At 38.5% G+C, this 26,010-nt stretch overlaps 1 protein-coding gene across 1 annotated transcript in view; it reads left to right on the forward strand.

Annotated features, from left to right (window-relative positions):
• Nucleotides 1-26,010, forward strand: part of CNTLN (centlein) — a 204,938-nt gene that overhangs the window by 12,932 nt on the left and 165,996 nt on the right. Inside the window, 2 exon segments of the mRNA XM_059834003.1 lie at nucleotides 5,226-5,314; nucleotides 23,302-23,386. Of these exon segments, the coding sequence (XP_059689986.1) occupies nucleotides 5,226-5,314; nucleotides 23,302-23,386 (174 nt within the window).

The following is a 26,010-nucleotide window of genomic DNA, read 5'->3' on the forward strand; positions in this document are numbered from 1 at the left end:
TAAACTTCTTTTAGTTTTAAAACTGTAATAATTTCTGGCTAATACTCATTCTGTTTTACAAAATGCTTTATTATAGATTTAAAGGAAACAGTTTTAGCTATTAAAATGTTTGGCATCTTTAGATAAATAAGTTGTATTTTATGGTAACTTACCATTCATTGACCAATATTTTACTAATGTTTTATTGTCAGAATGAGAAATTTTGTACAATTCTGTGTCAATTTTCTTTTTATGTAATAAAATTCATGGATTTTTAACTGCAGATGATGATTTATGTTTTTACTGGTAACATGTATTTGAAGATGCTGTTAAATAATTTGTGTCCATATTCTTTTGGCAGGCAGGATGCTGCTTTGTTTTGTGTGCATGTACAGAAATACAAACATGAAGTGAAAGGCATTTGTTGATTTAGATTAGAATATCTGTTGATTATAATTACTGCATTGCTTTATAGTTCTGTGTGTGCTCACTGATAGGTTTCAGTAGTGACTTTAAATACCATTCCTACCATCATCTAAAATAAATAGTGTTTATTGAAATGGTGGTGTTTTGCAGTTCTGGAAATAAGTGAAAAATAACTGGAATTTCAAGATGACTTGTGAAGGTTTTTGTTTGTTTTTTTAATGGACACTACTTGTCCTGTTCTGTTTAGCTGTTTCATTGACATTTATTTAGTGCACACTGTTAACATTCAATATTCCTTACTGCAAGCTTTTTTCTTTTCAAGTTAGGATGACTTTTTCATTCCTATTCCATGTACTGTTCTTTTAGCACAGACAGAAATGTTGCAGAACTTAGTTATTTAAGGAGTGGCAATTTCACTGACATGAGTACAACTTCGAGTTGATTTTACTCTTCCTTGGACAACTTTGAAAGTAATCTGCTTGTGAAATAGTTAAAGGTGCTTTGAGGTTATTTTGAACTGCTTATTCAATTAAAAGACATCGTTTGTACCTGAGTATCTGTTTTCTCATTAGGAAGACAACATTCATTGAAACTTTGTATTTTATATATTATCAAAAGGTCAATTTCTGGGAGGCTTGGCAAAGTTTAGGTAGAAACTAGGTTGCCAGAGACTCAATACATGCTGGATACTCCGCAAAAATCATGGGAGGGATGTGAAAATTCCCTCTTGTTTTGTTGTACAAATATATATTTTGTACATATTTGTTCATTAGGAACAATTCAGTATGTGTTACTGTAGTTTTCCCTTTTTGTGTTTTTTTTTTTTTTTAGTAATGGAGGAATGCTGTGCTTAGAAGTATGTGTCTGAAAGTTGTGCACTGTTCTGTCTTGTGATGCCTTCTGCTGTTCCCCAGCTGGGACCTGGAGCGTGTAGGAACCTGCAAGTGGGACAAGAGGCATCTGCCACTGTTTGTAGTGAGTCTCATGGTATTTGATAATGCTTCTTGGAGTCATGCAGAAGCTGAAGTGTCTCAGCTCTTCAAATAAATAAATAAATAAGCAGAAAACCCAACAGCTACTTCTGTGGTCTTGTATACAGGACAGTAAAGGGAAAAGCTAAGGAAGCCTGATGGTAAGCAAATCCAAATCTTTAAACAGGGAAACAAAACTGAACTGAACAAAGCTTGTGAGCTCATAAATCAGCATTAGAAACTTTGATTGTTTGTTTGACGCAAGATTTTTGAGCATTTGCAGGTGTGATACTGTTGGCACTTTGTTATGTTTTGACTTCTCTGTGCTGCAATGACTTCATGGCCCTTAGACTAATTTGTTAGTCATTTAAAGTAGTTTAGTGTAAAAATACACAGTGAATTGTGGATTAAAGATATAAAAAGTATTCAAGCACTATTATCCTCTTCAGGACAAGAGGAAACGGGATCAAGTTGTGCCAGGGGAGGTTCAGGCTGGATGTTGGGAAAAATTTCTTTACTAAGAGAGTGGTGAAACACTGGAATAAGCTGCCCAGGGAAGTGGTGGAGTCGCCCTCACTGGAGGTGTCCAAGGAACATGTGGACATGGCATTGTGGGACATGGTTTCGTGGGCATGGTGGTGTTGGTTGATGGTTGGACTTGATGATCTTACAGGTCTTTTCCAACCTTAATGATTCTGTGATCACTTCAGTTCTGTTCTCCATATTGCTGATTAACTGAGAGATTTAAATTAACATTATTTTAAAATTGGGGTTAGACATAGTTTATTAGATATAATGGTTTATTCTTCCATTATGGTTCAGAGATTTCCTTATACTCAAAGTGGTGTCATTTAGAGTGTAAGAACTGCTTTGTCCTTCTAAATAATTGAAAAGAAATCACATTTCAATTGCTGTGGTTAAGTGACGTTTTTGTTTGGCTTTGTGTTTTTTCTTTGCTGGGCTCCCAACATAAATAGGAGATATTTTTAGATGTTAAGAATACTCGGAATCTGTGTTCTGTATAGATCCTAATGTTTTTTTGGAAGCCTGCAGCAGTTTTTCCAAATCTGAAAAACATTATTATTTTTCATTCTGTTTCTGCCTGAGAAGAATCAGTAGGTCATGCATGGTTCACAGTGTACACACATCGTGACTTTTCAGGTGGCATGATAGGGCATTTTCAGGAGACGGTGGCTTTTTTTAGGACACATGAAAAAAGTACGCGCTTTTTAGTCTTTCAGGCTAGGTACATAGAAATCCAGAAGGATATCAAGTGGCATAAGGTGATAGCACACCATGAGAGGTTGTACTTTTTTTTTTTTTAAAAAAAGATGTGGCTAGCCATCTTTTTTGCCTGAACTGAATAACCTAATTAATATCATGCTTACTGTTCGTCTTTTAACTTAATTCCTCACTGAAAGTGAACTTATTTTTAGTACTTCTACTAAGCAAAGACTTGAATACTGATGTGAAGTAATTTGAATTCTTATTTATATGATGTATGGCTTAGTTTTGGTGTTCTCTTTCTTCAAAATGTGAATGCGGTCATACACCACAGTGCAGCATATTCCAGTTAGGTACTATCTGTTTGCTGGCACACAGCAGGATCACTTTTGGTTTTGAAGAGAGTCCTTACACTGCTAGACCAATTTCGTCAGAGAAAGTGATGTTCTCTTCAAGAGTTTTTAAAGAACAGTTTGCCTCATTTCTTTCTACACAAAGTTTTTTGTTAATTGTTTGGAAATACCAGAAATGAAGCCTCCCTGTCAACACTTTAAAAGTTGCGTACATCCTACAAAGGTAGGTAGATGAAATTTCTCTGGATTTATGAAAGACAAACTCTTTCTCCTGTAGTCCAGTTTGCATAAGCTGATAATAGTCAGGAATGGTAAGATCTTTGTGACCAGAGCCTTTGTTTTATTTTACTTTCTAACACAATCAGAAAGCTCGTTGGATTTGTTAGTGATGTGCATTCTTACAGTAGGCGGGTGAATTTTTCTAGGTTTACAGCAATGCCTTGATAAAGCATCAAATCTCCATAAAGTTTTCTTTCTTGCTTGATTGAAGAAGTTGATGGCTTTACTCATAAATTGTGGAAAAAATAGGTACTACCATCTCTCCTATTTCTTCTATAATAATTGTTAAAGTTTGTTAAATTCGTAATTCAGTGTATTTGGCTGTTGCGATATTAATCTTGATAAAATAATTTGGACTCAGTACACTGATAAATCTTGATAAAAGTCTGCTAGCTTTAGAGAGATCTTTTGATTTCATATTGAAGATAGTTGTCTTGTCCTGAAGAAAGACAACATTAAGATGGAGTGATTGTTATGCGCTGGAACTGATAACAGCTTGTGAAGTTCAAGTCTGCTTCATAGAAGACAAAACTGATGGGGAACAAATGAAAAGAAAAGATAGCAAAAATAGAAAAAGCAATTTCTGCTCCTCAGATTTACTCTAATCATTCAGTATGTGGTCATTATTGGCTCTTGTGAGGCCTGTCAAACTTGTAGTTGATGACCATTGCTTTTAGCTGTTTCAAGTCATGGGCACACAGTACCGTGACCAAAGGTGCAATCTGTTATTCATAAAAAATGAAAACAGGGAAAGAAGAAATTAAGTGGGAAAGGTCTTCACCTCCACTGTTTGGTTTCTTCATACAGGAACTCAGGTCTTCTGTTTCATTTGATAATCAGGATTAAGATAGAGTTGTGCAGAGATGAGATACTGTGTTGTTTGTTTAGCCCATTTTAGTGAGGTTCTGGTTGCTAATGATACCTGTGATAGCTTAGTAGATTGTTAGGTTCCAGAAGCTTGGGACAAGAAGGAAGCAGGGAAATGGATAGCTGTAATAGTGTTGGTTTTCCTTTTAGGTCATGTATTGTCCTCATGCAAATTCTATTTCTCTTTAACATCCGAAAACTAGTAGAAGGTAGACTAAGCTGCACTCCTGTGATTTTTACCTGTTGGATAGACCTAGCTACCTAGCCAATATGATGGTTTTGGCTTATTAATACCTAATTTTATGTTAGGCTGTTTTTAGCCCGTTTGGTCTTACTCCAGTCCATGGTTTATGTACATATGCTTCCTTATCGTTCTCCTTGTCTTCATCTTTTGATGACACCCCTCCCCGCCAACATTTTTATATGATTAACACATTATGGTTTTAGTTTTTAACATAAATACATCAATATTGGTGGTTCCAGTAATAAAACTGTATTGGAATAGAAATACACCAGTGCAAAATAACAATTTAAGTGTAGTAGAAAATATGAATCTGGAAGAGCTTTTAGCTGACATCTAGTTTTCACAGAGCAAGAGCATTGTTTTCTTGCTCTCACTTGAGAATTTTTTCAGAAGCTTTTATATAATGCAGGTTAGCTGAGCATATGTTAGAAGTCTGATTTACTGTTTATTTTGAAATAAAATGTAAGAGCTGCATATGGTAAAACTTAATGTTGAAGTATGTATTCCAGGCTCAATATTTATTAATAGAAATTGTGTCCTGCTGCTAGAAATACCAGTAATTGATACAGGAAAGGGCAGACTTGTCTGAGTAGTGTTGATTTCTGCTGCCTTATGTCATATTGCATACTCTTTTATTATTGATTGTAGGTCTTTGTCTTCCTTAAAAATTCTGTATGGTTAGAACTTTGTTTATTCAAGAGAACTGTTTGCTGTGATTTTTTTTTTTTTTATTCACAGGATAGTGAGTAACATAGGGAATACTTTCTAAAATAGAGGGGTTTTTTGTAATTGTCTTTTGAATATGCATAGTATAACTTTTTCATGTATAAAAGGCAGAGCATACATTTAATGTATTTTTGTCTTTTTTTTCCTGTTTCTAAGGCTGATAAAGAATTTGTGTGGTCTCTGTGGAAACGTCTCCAAGTGTCAAGTCCAGACCTTACTCAGGCTGTCAGCTTGGTTGTGGAAAGGTGAGTTCAAAGATTTAACATGACACTAAACCCAAAAACAAACAAAAAACCCATTACTATACCATATTCTTTCTCTTTCTAATTGAGAACTATGTAGGATTTTAAAATTGTGTTACAAAATTCCATTTTTAAATTTTGTCAAGAGTACCTGGAATATGTTACAAGTTTACTTTCTTGGTATATGTTGAAGTACACTTCAAAATCCATTTTCACTGAGGTTGGTGTGCTGCAGTTGAATTAAATTTTTAAATTATAAATGTACTGCATATTCTGTTTTTCTGTTGAAAGAGGAAGAGGAGGTAAATGACATTTTTCCGGTGTCGTAAGTGGTTGGATAACAGTTACATATGTAAGTTATGCTTACCTCCATTCTCAAAGAATTTAAAGGCTAAGACATGGTAAGAGATGTCTATGCAGTTTAATTATGACTCCTCTGAGGATATTAATGGTGACGATTTCCTCATGGTACTTAGATATTATCATCTGATTGCTATAAATGTTCATTAATCATCACAGTATCTGATTGATTGTTTTAGAATGCTAAATGGCTTGACAACATTACTTGGGACGTTTGTCATAAAGCCAGGAGGGGTACTAGCTCCTTTGAGTTCCCATTCAGTGCTTTGATCTTGAAAGGCATGTTTTGTTCACATCTTTCCTTTCTGGACTTGATCAGTGAACGTTCTTCTGCTTCTGAAAATATAACATTAAGTTCTTTAGCTGGGAGTGCATTTGCTATAGTGTCGTCCCATCTTCTCCATTGCATAAAGCAATGAAAATTTTGTCCAAAAATATGGTGTGATCATGTAACTAGAGCTAATATTCTAAAGCATTCATATCCAGGGGAAGAAATTGATGGTGTAAGCACATACAGCTTGTTTTAAGACAGCTGTTACCTGAGAGTTCACATGTGGTCACCAACAATCGTGTCAAATAACTTCTGTCTCTATATTGGGACACTCGTCTGCAGAGAGAAGTAGCTTGGCTGTTAGGACAGTATGCTACTTTCACATTGCTTGGATGTTTTGATTTGGGAAGTAATTTTAATATATGAGGAAAACTTAGGAACAGATTTACAGCATCCCTCATTTATGTTGAAATGCAGATTCTTACTGACTTGTTTCATGATAAAATCTGGTAATATTTTCATGAGGACAGTGGTGGTAGTATCGAACTTCCTTCTTCAAACATTAAAAAAAATGCAAGCACTGTTTGAATTTTATAAACAGATAGTATTTAATGTATGGAAACATACTACATATCTTTAAAAAATTAAAACATTAAAAATTGTTTTGCCTTAACCACATTTTATAGATAGCTGAACAATATGGAAAATTTTAGCTCAATCACATGAAGCTTAAGGTGGAAACAAAGATGTTCAGACTTACATTAATATATTTTTGATTCATGTTGCATGTAAAAAATAATCAAGATATTAGCACAAATTGAAGCATAGAGGTGTTAGAAAGCATGCATTTAAACAATGTTGAATACAATGAATTATTTGGAGTTCTTGAATTGTATGCCTATATAAGATACAGTCTCTTCCTTATTTATCCTTTTTCCTGTCTAGGAATATTTTCATGCTTGGTAGTTATCCCTTGCTTTAGATTATTTTATGCTTTATTTAGAACAGAAATTGGTAATTGTGTGTGCATTATCCTGATTGATACAATGAACATGGGGCTCTTAAATGCCACCTTGATGCCCACAAGCGTGATAATAGGCTAAATTTTTTTACAATGGTAGGAAATATTTGTGAAACCCTTTAACATTGTGTTCAGCCTATCAGAAGACTTGCTACAGAAATCTGGTGTATAATAATAGTCTATTATATATGAAGGTAAAGATATATTCTGTGTTCGTGCTTTGCACTTTGTGTAGAGGCTGGTGATTGGTACTCTAATGTGAAAGTGTGACAACATACTTCTATTAAGGTGCTTGTCTAGTTTTTTATGTCCTCTCTTCTTTCAGAATAACACTAATGCTTTCGAACACCTCTTGTGAACTCAGGGCTATACATCTATATCATACCTCCCCCATGCTTCTCAGAGTTGGGGAATTAAGAAAGAAGAAATTGCTTTCACAGCATCTTTTTAGGTGTTATCATTACGCCAGAGAATCCTGGAATAGGTTTGGGTAAAACCCATTCAGTGTATATAGGAGTTTTATTAACCACAACTTTGAACTTTGGGGTTGCTTTGATTTGACAGATGGAGCAATAGTGTGTATTTTTTTCTCTTTAATTGATGTAGCTTCATCTCTTTTGCCTGAGAATGGTCTAATTGCTGCTTTGGAAATAATTTCTAGCCTAGCTTTACCTGTGAGTCTTCTACACAACCAGATTACATCCCCATATATTCTCTCCTAACTTTTCCAGCTATAACTTTCCATAATCTTTTCCTAAGTGGCTTCTATTTCATGACTCTACCTCTTCACACTCTCATCCTTTCAGAAAAGTTTTTGTCTTATTCCCTGCCTTAGTGCAGTAAATATTTTTTTTTTTTTTGTAATATCACTACAGTGTCAGTTTATCTCAGTTCCAATACGTTGATTAGATTTCCAGGGAATCTGCTACCTAGCACTGCTGCTGTCCAGAAAAATTACAGGACAAGTGATTTTCTGGCTTTGTTTATCTAGCAAAAATATGTGGATGAAAAGGGTAAAGAGATGGGATTACCGAGTAACAGTTAAAGCAAAATGATTCCTGAAGCATGTCACTCGTCAGATCTGTGCTGCTCACAGCCTATTTTTCTGTATTCAGTTGTATCAAGAGCTGGAAATTGAAAATTTACACTGAAATCTGATGAAAAAATGCTTAAGTCCTAGACTTTTTTCCCTTCTCATCTATATAAGGAACAACATTGACCTAGTCCTGTCTAGATTGATAATGTTTTCCATTTTGCCCTGGCTTACTAGGAGATTCTGAGATAGATAGAAACAGAATGAAATGGATTTAAACCTTTTGTTGTTTCTGCTTGGGACTGTGTGACATGGATGCTACCAATGGTTGCATAGGTTCATTCTTCAGTGTGTTCTTTCCACCAAAAATTCCAAACCCAACAAACTTTCAGTGCCTACCAAGTCTTTGTTATAGACTACCTGAGATCAGAAGCCAGCTAACTAATGGAAGCAGATAGAATTGAAGAAGGCATAGTCATGTGTATTCTAGATCATACATATATGATAAACCAAGCAGTATTGTCCAGTGGGTTTCAGTCTTTAAATAGATGAAAGCAACAGCCAGATTTTCTTCAGGAGATTACAGTGACAGGAATAAAAAGGTGCAAGTGTGAAAGGGCAAAATATTCACTTACAGCCTTGTACACCACAGATGTGTGATGAAGAAAAAAGAAAAAATATATGTTACGAGAAATTGAGTGGGCAGTGCTAGCCATACAGTCAGGTAATTTTATATTTGTAGCATGAATTTATATTTGTAGCATTAGACAACTCCTTGTAGTATCTTTTTCTCAAATAAACCAGGAAAATGTAAAAGGCATAATTTGGGGGTCATAGGGGAGAATTAATAGTAGGTTTCCGTTATTTGTCTACTATTTTGAAGTGCTTTCATGGTCCCAAAATAGAAGTTAGCCTGCCCTAAAATTGTAAAAAATTTAGCTTGTACCTTTTTATGGTTGTGCTGTTGATTCCTGTAATACACCAATGATATTTTACTTTTCAGCAGTCTTTGCAGTTCTTGCTGGATAACTGTAACTACATTCCCATTTTAATATTCAGATATAAACAAAAAATTATCTTTACTGTGCAAATGAGAAATGCCTTTGGGATATGTAAAAGCCTCCAGGTATTTTCAAACAAGCCATTGTAAAAGTACTACTCATGTTAGTATATTTTCCAGCTACTTTAAATACTATTGATCTCAGTATTATGTAAAGAGTATGCTATTTCTAGTTCACTGCCTTTTGAAATGTTCTTTTTTTTTTTGATGATGAGTTGGGAAAAAAAAAAGTGCTAGAAGGTACCTTCTACAGGTAAATGCATGTGTAAACTCAAGTAGAGTTGGTATTCAGGTGAGAGCATCAAAGATTTTGAAATATTTTTGTAAATTTTGAGAGCTCTCATTTAAGACTTTTCTCTTGAAATACATGAAATCTTGCCAGGTCAACTGACCCTAATTTTCCTTTAGGGCTTCTAGCTGACTCCTTTCCTTTCTTCTGGAAGGGAGAAGTAGCAGGATCCATTAATGATCAAACTGTGGCAGTGATACAAGACTTAGTAGGTGTAAGTGGGGATTGCATTATGCTAGATGGTACCCTTGCAGATAGTTACATTTGGCAAGCTTGCCTTACGTAAATATGTTTCCACACCTAAATTCAAATGTGCTGTGTCTTGTGAGTCTTAGCAAAGAGCAAGAATGGATTTATCATTTCAGGCCACTCTGAGAAACAGTGGCAACCTGAATGTTGGTGCCTGTGATTAAGAGAGAGTTTTGTTGTTGCACTCGTTGGGGAGTTAATCTGTCTAAAGGTGTACAAATGGACAAAAACACAGCTGAAGAGCAAGCAATCAGAAATAACCAAAGAATTTTTGGAAAGGTAGTCACAGGAACTTAACACTGTGGTTTGCTGTATCCTGTGAATAGCAAGTTGTGGAAGAAACATTAAACGGGTTGACATAGATTCCTTACTGACTGACGATGTGCAGACTACTAAAAATGTGTTGTGGTTTAACCCCAGCTGGCAACTAAGCACCACACAGCCGCTCGCTTACTCCTCCCACCCCAGTGGGATGGGGGAGAGAACTGCAAGAATAAAAGTGAGAAAGCTCTTGAGTTGAGAACAGTTTATTAAATATAATAATAATAATAATAAAAAATTGTAATGAAAAGGAAAATAGCAAAAAAACCCGAACCCAACGAAGACAAGTGATGCAAATGAAAAAACAATTACTTGCCACCCTCTGACCGGTGCCCAGCCAGTCCCCAGGCAGCGGTCTCCTGGCCAGCTTTCCCCCTAGTTTATATGCTGAGCATGACATCATATGGTATGGAATATCCCTTTGGTCAGTTGGGGACAGCTGTCCCGGCTGTGTCCCCTCCCAGCTTCTTGTGCACTCCCAGCCTACTCGCTGGTGGGGTGGTGTGAGAAGCAGAAAAGACTCTGTGTAAGCACTGTGCAGCAATAATTAAAACATCCCTGTGTATCAACACTGTTTTCAGCACAAATCCAAAACATGGCCCCATACTAGCTACTATGAAGAAAATTAACTCTATCACAGCCAAACCCAGCACATTCTCCACCCCTTATTCCATACCATTTATGTCATGCTCAGGTAGCACACTATCCAATACATTCTCATTACCTACCATCACCCTTCCCATCCTTTGATATAATACACAGATATCATTCCCTTAGTCTATGGATCACATCTGTAAAATGTCCATAAATATCCACAAATGTCCACAAAATGTCCATTGAGTTCATTTAGTCCATGACTTTGGGCTCCATCTGTTACGGTGGTCACTCAGGACAGGAGAGGTGTTATATTGCGTGGAGTTACTGGGTGCCGAAGCCTGCTCAGGTCACGTCACTGCTGCACTTGTGCTGCTTCTTCTAGGCCTTGTCCTCCATTGGTTCAGGTGATTCCTGTTATAGTAATTCCTGTAACATGCAACTCAAATTATGGGTTACAACATTGTAAAGGTACTTCCATTACAATCTCCACCCCTGGTCCCTTCGGGCCAGGTTATAGGGTTTAACATTGCAATGAACTCGTTTTGCTCCTAGCCTGGCTAGCAACAATGGGTTCCTGCTATAGCAATTCCCATAACACACAGCTCAAATCATGGATTATTTTCCCCCAGAATTAAATCACCTTGAGGTACACAGTGGACTCCCCCATCCTTCTGCATTACCTACCAAGTGCACCCAGATGCTTGAGTAAAAACAGTCCTGCCAATAGGTTCACCCTTTCCTGAGGAAGGAATAACCCAGACTGCTTTTCTGAACAAGTTCCTTATATATATTATGGGGATCTTACCTCCTTCCACAGTGTGCAGGGGTTTTGACTGGGCAGGGCCAGGGTGACTGGCAGTTCCTCTAGTGTTAATTAGCCAGGTGGCTTCTGCTAAATGTGTATCGCAATGCTTGAATGTCCCAGCAGCCATTGCTTTCAGTGTGATTTTTAACAGTCCGTTGTATTGTTCAATTTTCCCGGAGGCTGGTGCATGATAGGGGATGTGATACACGCAGTCAATGCCATGCTCGTTGGCCCAGGTGTTAATGAGATTGTTTCGGAAATGAGTCCCGTTGTCTGATTCACTTCTTTCAGGGGTGCCGTGTCACCATAAAACTTGCTTTTCAAGGCCCAAGATAGTGTTCTGGGCAGTGGCATGGGTCATGGGGTATGTTACCAACCATCCAGTAGTTACTTCCACCATTGTAAGCACACGCTGCTTGCTGTGGTGGGTTCGTGGTAGTGTGATGTAATCAACCTGCCAGGCTTCCCTGTATTGATATTTCAGCCATCGTCCTCTATACCAAACAGGCTTTAGCAGCTTAGCTTGTTTGATTATGGCGCATGTTTGACATTCATGGATAACCTGTGCAATGGCATCAATGGTCAAGTCCACCCCTCGATCACGAACCCGTTTGTATGTTGCATCCTTTCCTAAATGTCCTGATGTGTCATGGGCCCATCAAGCTATAAATAGCTCACCCTTATGTTCCCAATCCAGATCCACCTGAGCCACTTCAATTCTAGCAGCCTGGTACACCCGCTCATTGTTTTGATGTTCTTCAGTGGCACGACTCTTGGGTATGTGAGCATCTATATGACATACTTTTACAATGAGGTTCTCTACCCAAGCAGCAATATCTTGCCATAGTTCAGCAGCCCAGATGGCTTACCTCTGCACTGCCAGCTGCTCTGCTTCCATTGCTGTAGCCACCCCCACTGGGCATTTGCCACCATCCATGAGTCAGTATAGAGCTAAAGTACTGGCCATTTTTCTTGTTGAGCAATATCTAAAGCCAGCTGAATGGCTTTCACCTCTGCAAACTGACTCGATTCACCTTGTCCTTCAGCAGTTTCTGCGACTTGTCTTGTAGGACTCCACACAGCAGCTTTCCACCTTTGATGTTTTCCCACAATACAACAGGATCCATCTGTAAACAGGGCATATAGCTTCTCAGTCTCTAATAATTTATTATACAGAGGGGCCTCTTCAGCACGAGTCACCTCCTTTAGCAATACTCTGAAGTTTCGGCCCTCTGGCCAGTCCATGATCACTTCCAGGATTCCCGGGCAATCAGGGTTTCCCATCCGAGCTCGTTGTGTTGTCAGTGCAACCCACTTACTCCATGTACCATCAGTTGCATGATGCATAGAGGGGACCCTTTTTTTAACATCCAGCCCAGCACAGGCAATCGAGATGCCAAAAGGAGCAGTGCTTCAGTACCAACTACTTCTGAAGCAGCTCGAATTCCTTCATATGCTGCTAATATTTCTTTTTCAGTTGGAGTGTAACGGGCTTCAGATCCCCTATATCCCTGGCTCCAAAACCCTAGAGGTCAACCTCGAGTCTCTCCAGGTGCTTTCTGCCAGAGGCTCCAGGTGGGACCGTTATCCCCAGCTGAGGTGTAAAGCACGTTTTTCACATCTTGTCCTCCCTGGACTGTCCCAAGCTACTGCACAAACTATCTCCTGTTTAATTTGTTCAAAGGCTTGCTGCTACTCAGGGCCCCATTCAAAGTCATTCTTCTTCTGGGTCACTCAATAGAGAGGGCTTACGATCAGACTGTAACCTGGAATATGCGTTCTCCAGAAACCCACGACACCTAAGAAAGCTTGTGTTTCCTTTTTGTTAGTTGGTGGAGACATAGCTGTCATTTTATTGATCACATCCATTGGGATATGACGACGCCCATCTTGCCATTTTATTCCTAAAAGCTGAATTTCCTGTGCAGGTCTTTTGACCTTACTTTGTTTTATAGCAAAACCAGCTTTCAGGAGAATCTGGATTATTCTTCTCCCCTTCTCAAACACTTCCTCTGCTGTGTTGCCCCACACAATGATGTCATCAATATACTGCAGGTGTTTGGGAGCTTCACCTTGTTCCAGTGCAGTCTGTATCAGTCCATGACTAATGGTAGGACTATGTTTCCACCCCTGGGGCAGTTGATTCCAGGTGTACTGTATAGACCCCCATGTGAAAGCAAACTGTGGCCTGCACTCTGCTGCCAGAGGGGTTGAGAAAAACATGTTGGGGATATCTATTGTTGCATACCATTTGGCAGCCTTTGAGTCCAGTTCATACTGGAGTTCTAGCATGTCTGGTATGGCAGCACTCAGCGGCGGTGTGACTTCATTCAGGCCTTTATAGTCCACTGTTAGCCTCCACTCTCCATTAGATTCTTGCATGGGCCATATGGGACTATTAAAGGGTGAATGAGTCTTACTGATCACTCCTTGACTTGCCAGTTGACGGATCAACTTATGGATGGGAACCAGGGTGTCTCGTTTGGTGCAGTATTGTTGCTGGTGCACTGTCATGGTAGCAGCTGGGACCTGCTGTTCTTAAACCCACAGCAACCCCACCAGAGACAGATCCTCTGAGAGACCAGGCAATCTAGACAGCTGTTTAATTTCCTCCGTACTCAAAGCAGCTATACCAAAAGCCCACCGGTACCCTTTTGGGTCTTTGAAGTACCCTCTCCTGAGATAGTCTATGCCAAGGATGCATGGAGCCTCTGGACCAGTCACAATGGGGTGCTTTTGCCACTCATTCGCAGTTAGGCTTATTTCAGCCTCCAACGCAGACCGTTCTTGGGATCCCCCCATCACTCCAGAAATACAGATGGATTTTGCCCCCTTGTAATCTAATGGTATTAGGGTGCACGGTGCGCTAGTGTCCACTAGAGCTTTATACTCCTGTGGGGCTGATGTGCCAGGCCATCGAATCCACACAGTCCAGGAAACCCCATAGTCCCTTTTCTCTGCCTGGCCGAAGGCAGGGCCCCTCTACTCCTGGTCTGAGTCTTCATTACTTGATTTTTGTAACTGCAAAACAGAAGTCCCTTCATCAGGATCAAAAGTACAGTCAGCCCTTCTACTCTGCCCAGCAGACACCGGAGCAGTAATTTTCCTGGATGGATGCTTTTTGTCTGTTGTTTTCCCTTGCAGTTCCTGCACCCGAGCTTCTAGTCTCCAGGTAGGTTGAGCATCCCACTTCCTCATGTCCTCCCCCTGGTCACGCAGGAAGAACCGCAGGGTTTCACGTGGTGTGCGCCACTGGTACCCTTTCCCTTGAACAGAAAAACGTTAACTCTTAATAGCTGAGGCCTTGATTGGAGTGTGTGAGGAAAACCTACCCATCTCAGCTTGCTTCAAAGTTTTTTGGCTCACTCTGTGTCTGTCCACAGCCAAGACACAGGCACACATGGAGGGAGCAAGGTTATCTTCGTATTCTTGGAATTGTCTGGCCAGTTCATCTATAGTTGGTGCCTCTGTGTCTGCCCAGCTCATTATTGCCAGGGTGTGGGTGTAAGATGTTGGAGCATGTCATACAAACTTTCGCCACATGGACTGTGTTCACTGGATTTCATCTGGGTCTTTGGATGCCTGGTCATTATAGGTCACCTCCAACACAGCTAATTCTCTCAGATACTGGATGCCCCCCTCAATGTTGGTCCGTTTGCTTCCTTGAAGGGATACCTGTCCTTTACACTTGACAGGAGTCACCTCCAAAGACTGAGGACTCCTGCCTTTTTTCCAATCCCTTTGTCAATGGCCTTATCCTTAGCAAGTGATCCCAGCTTCTTGGCTTCCTCACCCTCTAATTCCTGACTACTGGCCCCAGTATCCCAGCATCGAAGCAACCAGCAGAGAATTAGCTCACCTGGTTGACAGCTAAAATCTTTTCGCGTGTCTCGCAGCTCATCTCGCAGCTCACTTAGGGATAGGGATCGGGTGGTTTCTGTCTCATTTATGGTTTCAGTCTCTTCCTCTGCCTGTTCTTGTGACTGCTCTGCTGTAGAACAGGCTGCCTTGTCTGGTTGTCTGTCCTGCTCCATCTTAAGAGAAGCTTCTTTGTCTGTTACTAGATGAGGTGACTTCTGCTTCTATTGTTTCTTTTTAGTTATAGGGGCTACTGATGCAGTGCCTGGTTTAGCCACAGTGTCTGCTAGTTTGTTTTCCCTCTCTTCTCCCTGAGGGTGCTGCATAATACCAAGCAGTGTTTGGTAGATACCGGCCAGGGCCCAGCACAGTGCAGTATGTTGTGTCTCTTTGGAGTAGCCACGGCATTTTTTTTTTCAAACATTCTTCCATTTCATTAGGATCCTGTAGTTGTTGGGGAGTGAAGTTCCAGACCATTGGAGGTGAGAAGTTCTCTAGATACCTGCCCATATTCTCCCACATGCTGTGCCACCCATGACCATACTCTCGCGGAGCCTGGGACATATTCCTGAATTGCTTGTTAACTTTAGACAAAACTGAAGTAATATTTCTCAGAAATACCAATAGAAGTATTTTAACTACCCAAGAATGTTCAAGATACTGAGAAGGTATTGTAACGAGGGAGACAACATCACAGAAGAAGGTAGCAAGGGTGCTGTTCTGTATTTCCTCCACAAAAAACCTCTCAGAGGAAGAAGTATAATTGCTAATTGTCTCCATGAGATGGTACCCGAAGTACAGTAATGGCTTCAGTACAGAAACCAAATACCAGATTAAGCTCTAGGTCAGTGTTTTAATAACAAATCTCCCAGGCAAAACATCACTTAATCACTACAGAACACAGCAGACTGGAAAAGCCAACACCAATCTTTAATGGGTACACCAGAAAAAAAGAGCGTGGTGCAGATCGAATAAACTAATGTCAAGAACAGATGAATCAGTATCATGACCCACAACTGGTAACAGATATAAATCCCTCTAATATTCTCTATCAATCTGTTGTTATCTCAAACCCGTCGAGCCCCATGTTGGGCACGAAAAAGGACTGTCGTTGTTTAGCCCCAGCCGGCAACCAAACACCACACAGCGGCTCACTCACTCCCCCCACGCCAGTGGGATGGGGGAGAGAATAGGAAGAGTAGAAGTGAGAAAGCTTGTGGGTTGAGATAAGAACAGTATAATAAATGAAATAAAATATAATAATAATAATAACAACAACAACAATAATAATAATGATGATAATTGTAATGAAAAGGAAAATAACAAAAAAAACATAAGTAAACCCCAAGAAAGACAAGTGATGCAAATGAAAACAATTTCTTGCTACCCTCTGACCGGTGCCCAGCCAGTCCCCAGGCAGCAGTCTCCTAGCCAGCTTTCCCCCTGGTTTATATGCTGAGCATGACATCATATGGTATGGAATATCCCTTTGGTCAGTTGGGGACAGCTGTCCCGGCTGTGTCCCCTCCCAGCTTCTTGGGCACCCCCAGCCTACTCACTGGTGGGGTGGTGTGAGAAGCAGAAAAAGCCTTGACTCTGTGTAAGCACTGTGCAGCAATAATTAAAACATCCCTGTGTATCAACACTGTTTTCAGCACAGATCCAAAACATGGCCCCATACTAGCTACTATGAAGAAAATTAACTCTATCACAGCCAAAACCAGCACAAAATTACAAGTACTTTTTACGTAGAAGGGTAAGTGAATGTGCTGTATGAATGAGCAATATAGATTGCTGATGTTAATTGAAAAATAATTAAAAATACTATATCGTGTATCTTTTGAAGGGATGATAAATAGCTTGCAGAAGCTTTCTTAAACCACTTACCAATTTACTCTTGTGCAAATTAACAGGAAACAGAACGACAGGAGAATGAGGAAGTAAACAAGATCTAACACGTTTTTAAAGGCCATTACCGTTTTGTCAGTCAGAGTTTAAAATAAAGTGAACTCCTTAGTTATTATCACTCAATAAAGTGGACAGAATAATAGAGCATAAGAGTACAACCTTTCTATCTAAGGTCAAATAATTGTGATTTTTCTACAGTTGATGAAAGTTTAATATCCTGTTTCATTAAAAATTCTCAGAACATTGAACATAAGTCAACATTCCATGGAGAAGAAGGTATTATGCAGCTTGCATGTGTGCATATCTGCATATCGGAGCACAAAATATTGACATGATAATTGCAGTCAAGCCTGATTGAACAGTGGCCTCTGGGAATTCAGCTGGTGTTGTACCAACTGGATGGCTGCTCAGGACACAGTTTGAAATGCAAGGTGCAAGTTAGCACTTTATTCAGCACAGGCAGGCATCATTTAAAAATCCTTGGGGGAAACCCTGGTGATGTGCAGATGTTAAAGCAGTCTGTTCTGAAGTGCTGATATTTTGAACACTGTAAGAGACTTGTGTATTTTAGGTGAAAAATGTTTGCAAAATTATTAGGGAAAAATGTCACTATTTTCTTTACTTGTCTAGTGTAAAAATATGTTTAGTACTTTATGTACATTGTTTAAAATAAGAGGCCTTAATCATGTAATGAATTAAATCAATCAAGTTAGAGATGCAGGAAAAATTACATTTCTGTAATGATGCTTTTCCGTTTTGATATATATCATGGAACATAGAACTGGCTCTATAAATAATTTACTAAGGAAATAATTTAATTTTATAGTTTTTCTTTAATTAGATCTTAAATTATTTTTGTAAAGAAACAAAAATAGTCCTATGCAATTTTGCTATAAAAAATAACTGCTGTCTCCAAAAAGTGTAGAATGTGTGGTATCAATTAAAATTCTTTTTTTCTCCATGTTGTCTAAAGTATTATTTGTCAGTAGTAAAATAAAAAAAAAAGTATAATGTGCATCAGTTACAATTCATCGTAAAGTATAAGGATCTTCTAGAATCTGAGGTGAAAATAAACCGTCTATTAAATGAAAACTGTTTAGCTCTATTTTTTTATCTCTTCTTAATAGGTACATGTCAACACAGTAACATTTCTAGTTGGAAGATCAAGGCATAGGCTCTGTTTCTGCTAACCACTGACTGTGCAACTGCAGGGATGTGGCTGTACACAGTAAATTACAATATTGGTGCCATATTTACAGTAACATTGACAGTGTGTGCACTACAACTTCACTTTGCACATGGGCAATTCATTGTTTATTTAATACTAACATTGAATGTATGCACTTGTGTAAGTCTGTCTGTAAAATAGCTGGAAGTTGGAAGACCAGAAATGATGATAATCAAATCAAATGTTGCATCATACAACCTTTGTTCTTTTACCACACAGCCCAAAGTTTGCAGTGTAACCTTAACTTTCTTAGCTATTTGAGGCCAAATTTGTAGATGTGTTTGTTTTTTTAAAATCCTGCTGTTTTGTAAAACTGAAAGGACATATTCCGTGAAGCCTGTAAACAGCAAAGTCAATTTATTAGTTAAAATTATTTTCATTTATTTGATGCAAAAATTACATAATTATATACAACTCTGAATTACTTTTTCTTCATAAATGGTTAATTGCTTGACTGATTAAGACCTGTGGTATCGTACAAGATGCCTCTTTTCCCAGACCGCTTTTGCTGAAGGTTTTACGAAGCATGGTGTTTTATAAACTTCATCAAACTTCTGGTTTTTAAAATCTTAAGGTTTTTGTAGTGCATATTCAGGTTTTATACCTCTTTCATAGTTAAATGTTTCGTCATAGTCTAATGTTTCATTTTTGAAAAGCCATTAAAAATGTGCCAAACCTCAAAAATATTATCCTGTCCTATTGTGTAAAGTATAGCATAGTGCAGGAAAAAAAAAAGTAGCACAGGAAAAATGTTATGCTTAAGAATATTTTCTCAGTTTCTTCATTTTTGTGGGAAGCTGAATCTTGATAATCTTTGTAGCTAAATACATCTGTGTTAAACATTTAAAATAGGTAGTACTCGTGGGAAAACTGATTGGAGCTTAAAACTTGTATAAATTGACAGCCTCTCTTCACTCCATTTTTCATCCTAAAGAAGTCTGCAAATATTCTTAGCTCACATCATTATTGCTCATCAGTGGTTCTAATTAGCTAAACAGGAGTTTGTCTCAGTCATTGATCATCATCAGCTTCTTGACAGTGCCTGAATTTTTTTCCCCCCGTATTCTAGTGGACTTTTTAAAATATATTGTAAATACATAATGGCTCAATTAATAAAGGCAGTCAAAGATTTTTCTTAACATTTGTTACCCTTCCAAAAGAGAAGAAGGGACTGCTGCAATTCTTAGCAAGTCTTATTTCAAGGCACAAACAGCAGATTCAAATATGATATGTAAGTTCCAGTCAGTCAAACCACCTTGAGTGTCTGTGGGGACTGTTCTGTAATGAGCACTGGAAGTCCTATGCCACCAGGAGAAGCTGCTGGTAATAAAGTTCCATACGTGTTTCAATTTCTGCTTTAGGCTTCTGACAACATCCATTGTGTGCTTAAATTATGATAATTAGGATTTTGTCTTTAGCTATGGGTGGTAACTGGTGAAACTATTTTGGGGAGCATTACTACAGCCTGTGCTTTATTGAGAGTCTGAAAGAAAACTCAGAAAGCCAAAAAACCTTGAATTTACTTTAGACTTTTCCCACTCATTACAATGATGATAGATCTGTATTTATAAACTTCGTACCTGGACAGCTTTGTTCGAAGGACTGTTTGACCAAGCATTGGATAAACAGGGAAAATACTGCATTTAACTGGAAGTGCACTTCAAACCATTGGATAGTGTGTGCCTGTGTTACAGACACGTTTTTTTGCTTTAACAAAGGTCTGTTTTTTTCTCCAATCTCAGACTTTATTCTTCAAACCGCTGTGCAGCTTTGTCCTAAAGTCACAAGGCTCCATAAATTCTTGACTACCAATAGTACGCCAGAATTAGCTGTGCATACTGTTTTTCAGTTCTCCAGAGCAGTTTGTTCTTTTGCTTGGTTCTTGGCTGGTTTATTCACTTTCTTCCCGTTCCCTCTTTAAAATAATAAAAAAAACCCAAAACCAAAAGCCTACAACTGTAGAGTTCTTTTGAGCCTTGCTTTGGGAAATCTACCTGACCCATCAGGTTTTCAGATCAATTAATCCATTAGAAAACAAATTTAATAAATTTTCTAGTGATGATTGCATAGCTGAGTTAAGAGGCTAATTATCCAGTATTTATGTTTAATTGGGCCTCATTTTAAAAAAAGGCTGACTTTGTGAGAATAGATAGTCATTAGAGGAGTTGGGAAGACAGTGGCATTTTGTGGATGGTAGATCTAGAATGATCTAGAATGAGTGGTTAGAGCAATGGTTTGATTTAAGTAGAAATATAAAATAAAAACAGCTGAATTAAAATGGAGAGGGAAATATATCACTATGGGAACAAAGAATGGATAGGGCATGTCAGCCAGCGGTTAAGTTCAGGATATTTTTGAGGGCTTGTGTGTGTGTGTATGGTATTGTATGATTCTTTCTGTGACTACACATTACTATTCTAAGTACTTTGTAGTAAAGACCTGCTTTGCTTTTTGTCTTCTGAAGCTTTTAAAATTTTGGGTCAAGCAGTTATGCGTGTGTCTAATCTTAAATTCTTAAGTTGTCTAGCAGTAATTAAGACCTGAGGAAACTTGGAGTGCTATAATACTTACAGTTTAGACATAAATATAGGCCTATCTCTTCCTCAGATTATGGTGTAATGTGTTTATGGGAAAGAGATACCTTCTTCCCAAAATCTTTGGGGTTTGTGTACAACAGCTATTATCTTTGAAGAAGGGTAATTGTTGATAGCCATTAAGGACCCTGCAGCAAAGTAATTAAATATGAAGAAGCATTGGTATTTTTATGCTGGAGCAGTTTTTGGTTCATTTAAGTTGTGGAATAATGTACAGTACCTATCCTGTTTCAGGAACATGCACAAACTTCTGTATTATGCAAATAAACTATTTGCAGACATTTTTCCTTACTAAATCCTAATTTTTAAAGTTGTCCAGTATCTTTTAGTACAGAGTTTTATAAGCTTATCAGAAAGTCTTTTACCATTTTTGAAACCTGACTGAGAATGTGATTTCTGTAAACTAGTTATGCATTATAAGCAGGGTGGGTCAGTTTCATTAACTGTCGTGTATTATGAAACCTGTTTGTTGTTTTCTCTCTTGTGCTCCCTTTTTTGTCCTTAGCTTTTTTCTCAAAGGGCATCACAGTGTAACCTTTGGAATACATCAGACAATTTATTATTTGCATGAATCTCTGTAATTGCAGTCTGCTTAGTTCAGTTTTAGTACATGTTCAAAGAGAAACTATGAAAAACTGGCTGTCCTAAGTATTTCACTGCTCATGTCTTCTTCACAACCTATCATAAGAATTCCTTGATGCTTCTGATTGTAGGTGATCAGATGCTTTGAGGTCAGGTTCTGATGTACATTTTTCTGTTAAATTTCTGTTTCACTTAAAATGTTAAATACCTTTCAGACATAAAAAGTCTTTTGGAATATTTTTTGAGTATTCATGGTTTCACTTTCCTCTGCTCATTACAGCTCTTGAGTTACTTTCTTTACGGAAGTAAATTTTTTTGTAATACCGTACGACTGCTTAAGATCCCATATATTTTTGTTTCTCCTAGCTAAATGTAATTTAAAATACATATCTTTTCAGCTAGATTTTTCTTAGTTTTTTTCCAGTGCTACAACACATCAGTACTGCTGCATTTGCCTTAGGAGAGCGCTACTTACAGTTATGATGCCTTGAGACCTTGGTTTTCAAAACCTTTGCTTTAAATTCCATACTGTTTTTATTTAATTCTTTATTCACTCAAGATCAGACTAGATATTTTAGCAGTCATAGAACTTTATTTAAAAAACCATGGTATTGGATGGCCTGGTGGGACAGCGTAGTTTAATCTTTAAAATCATCAATAACAGTAGAATACGCAGTAAAACATAATAGTGGAGAAAAATAATTGCCTATATATCTACTATCCTTATTGGTCTCTGTTACAAAGTGCTTCAGTAGATGAAGCCTTTTGTGCACAGCTGGATATTCTCATCCACTTTTGATCAGATTTATAGACTCATGGGTACCACCCTTCCATTCCCTTCTGCCTCTGAAATGTTCCCGTTTTGGTAGAGCAAAAGTTGCACAAGTAGGATTCTCCGGCTTTTAGGGGTGGCTTATTTCCAGCCATAATGGATGTTTAACTGTTTTGTGAGAGCAAAGATAATCTGAATGAGTTTCTGCTGCTCTGTCACTTGTGGTGCTGGGGTATTTTGCCATTTTTAGGGAATACATGTTTCTCAGACTTTTTGTTGCAGATATATGACAGGAACTCTGTCTCGTGCTAAAGAATCTCTGTATCCTTACTATCACAACATTTATTCTCTTTCTGCCTAAAACACAAGCCAGTAAGGGCATCAACGTTTAAAACTCAGTCAAGAAGTAGGATAACAATGAGATGAGGTGGTTTGTTAAACAAAGCATTAATGACTCATCAGCTGGTTTTCTACAAATTGTTGCAGAGATTATTATAGCCCTGCACTTATTAACCACAGAGAGAGACTCTGCTTATCCCCATTACCCAAGCTTCTGAGCTGTCTTTTTTTTCCCCAGTAAAAGTTACAGGTTCTGTCCATGTGAAAGATAGTAAAACAGTTATCCATGATGTTCAAAAGTGTTGTTTCAGACATAGAATTGCCGTATAGTTGAGAGAAGGGCTTTGCAAACCCAAGCAGTTTAGTGGCTCTACATTGCCAAGAAGGGAAAAAAGCATTTTGCTCAGTTTATGGGCAAGTACACTTTCTGTATTTGGGTGAGAGATAATTTCAGCTGCTTAAAAATGTATTTTAAGACCTCTTGCTTCTGTTTCTTTCTGAACAAAGTTGTGTTAGCTGTTTACAGATGTAATTTGCTGTCACTTGCCATATGCTCCCTGATTAATTCTGCAAGGCCTGTCAGCTTCAGATAATTTAATTTTCTGTGCTTTAAAATGACATTCATTATCAGGACATGAAAAATTCAAATGATTAACTGCAAATTATGACTAATAAAGTGTCTATTTTTTTTGTTTGTTTCCAGAGAAAAGCAGAGAGCTGAAGTCAAGGACAGAAGGGTTTTAGAGATTTTGCAAGCCAAAGACAGCAAAATAGAAACCCTAGAACAGGTTCGTATTATGTTTAAATAGAGCAGTTGCAAAAACTTCTATCATTGACATCAAATTTGTGTTTCCTAAGATGTGAAAGGAGTTTCCTGTTGTGTTTTAAGGTGAAAGTTGCAGGTGATTCAGAGGTGATAACCTTCTGATGAAGTATTAATTAAACTCTTCTGAGTTGTTCAAACAGTTGACCTTTCAGCTAAAAAGTTCCTATGATTTTTAGATGAAACTTCTTCTGAAAAGTTTTATCAGCTCATTCCCTTATTTTGCCTAAGGGACTGACCTAACCTTGGATTTTAATCTAAAAGAGTTCTGACTGTTTTTAAGTTTGTATTGTGCCCATGGTTTGGAAAGATTGGCCGTCCTGACAAATACAAAAATAAAACATTTCTAGAGTAATGAGGACTAAACATGTAGTATCCTGAAAGCAGTACAGCTATGTATTTTAGTGTTACTAAGGTATAACAATATTTATTAAGTTAACTGTTAGCATAACCCATAAAACAATACTGACAAATCCAAAATGTCATACATAAGTCTTAAATCGTGTATTCTTTATTGAACTGTTCACTAAAAAGAGTGAGTGCTGCATATCAGTAAAAAAAAATAAATAAATAAACCCCATGTATTGAGCCAAGCCATTGGTGAAATTGAGGAAATATGAACTCATTTTCTGAAATCAAAATTATTCTTTGAAAAGCAATCAAAGATTTTCAACCCTTCATAGTATTTGAAATATGATACTTACGAAATCCAACACTAACAAATATTAAATAAACACAAGAGAACAATAAACATTGCACCTTCCTTTTTTGCATAAATCTCAAATGACTAGCTTCTCAAGACTATTGGGAGAACAGAATGTGCTTTTCCATATAATTAGGAATGTTAATAAGAAAAAAGTCATGATCAGACAAAGTGTGATAAGGAGGGAGAGAAAAAGAATTGGAATTACTTCACAGATAATAAAGCTGATAGCAAAAACACAGCCAAAGATTGAGGGTGTGCTTTCAGATGTCTAAATCCTACAGTTCCTGGGCATAAAAGGCTGACTGATACATAGTTTTTCATAGAATCACAGAATGGGCGAGGCTGGAGGTCATCTGGTCCATCACCTCAGTGCAGGCAGGGTCATCTAGAGCCAGTTGTCCAGGACCATGTCCAGAAAGCTTCTGAATATCTCCAAGGATGGACACTCCACAGGCTCCCTGGGTAGCCTGTGCCAGTGCTTGGTCACCCTCACAGAGAAAAGTGTTTCCTGATGTTCAGAGGGAACCTCCTGTGTTTCAGTTTGTGCCTGTTGTCTCTGGTCCTGTTGCTGGGCAGCATTGAAAAGAGCCTGGCTCCGTCTTCTCTGCATCCTCCCTTCAGGTATCTATATACATTGATGAGATTCCCACTGAGCCTTTTCTCCAGGTTGAACAGTCCCAGCTCTCTCAGCCTTTCCTTGTAGGAGAGATGCTCCAGCATGTAAATCATCTTCATGGCCATTTGCTCTTCCAGTAGCTCCATGTCTCTCTTGTATGGGCTATGGAGCCCAGAAATGGACTCAGCACTCCAGGTGTGGCCTTGCTAGTGCTGAGCAGAGAGGAACGATCACCTTCCTCGCCCTGCTGGCAATACTTTGCCTAATGCAGCCCAGGATACCATTTGCTATCTTTGTCACAATGCTAACTTTGCTGGGTCATGGTCAACCTGTTGTCTACCAGGATCCCCAGGTACTTTTCTGCAAAGCTGCTTTCCAGCTGGGCAGCCCCCAGCATATATTGGTGCATGGACCCCCCACCATACAAGCTTGCATGGGGTTGTTCCTCCTCAGGTGCAGGACTTTTCAATTCCCATTGTTGAATTTTGTGAGGTTCCTTTCAGCCCATTTCCCCAGCCTGTCCAGCTGCTGAATGGCAGCATGACCCTCTGGTGTATCAGCCACTCCTCCCAGTTTTGTGCCATCAGCAAACTTGCACTCTGCCCCATCACACAAATCATTAGTGAATTTCCTCACATTTGTAATGGCCTTTACTAGGGTCTTGCTTACATTGAGGCAAGTTGTGCAGCCAGTGGTGTAAACTCAGGTTACCAGAGTTTACCTGCTTCTGGTTTGTTCAAAATAAACCTGGTACACCTGCTGCCTTATGAGAAACACCACTGAAATGAGGTTATTAACCCTTTTATTTTGTATTACAGCAGTGGCTGGAGTTTCTGTCTGTTGTCATATCCTCATGGCTATAGGTGTGATTTGTAATGTGTCTGGTGCATGCATTTACATCACTTCATAAACCAGCAATTATTTCTGCAGATTGTTTCTGCATTTCTACCCTGTCCTTAGCTGAAAGAGAAAATACTTGTGTAAGAAGTTTATAATAATTCGTGTGCAGTAATGTGCTTTTAAGAAGGGTTACCTGCTGTGGCAGCTTCTGAACTTGTAGCGTGCATCTCCATGAGATTGCTCTCTGTGGTTTCAGACCAATTTCCGAAGCTGAAATTGAAATTGACCAGAAATCTGAAATTGATAGTGTGATGCAGTTACCATCTGGAAGTCGAGAGAGGCTGGAAATGTAACTAGAACCAAGGAAAAGGGGGCATCTGGGAAAGGAGGGCTTGGCAACAGGATGGGAGGAATTAATAGATGAGGA

Source organism: Gavia stellata, chromosome Z, assembly GCF_030936135.1.
Source record: "Gavia stellata isolate bGavSte3 chromosome Z, bGavSte3.hap2, whole genome shotgun sequence".
NCBI classification, from domain to species: domain Eukaryota; kingdom Metazoa; phylum Chordata; class Aves; order Gaviiformes; family Gaviidae; genus Gavia; species Gavia stellata.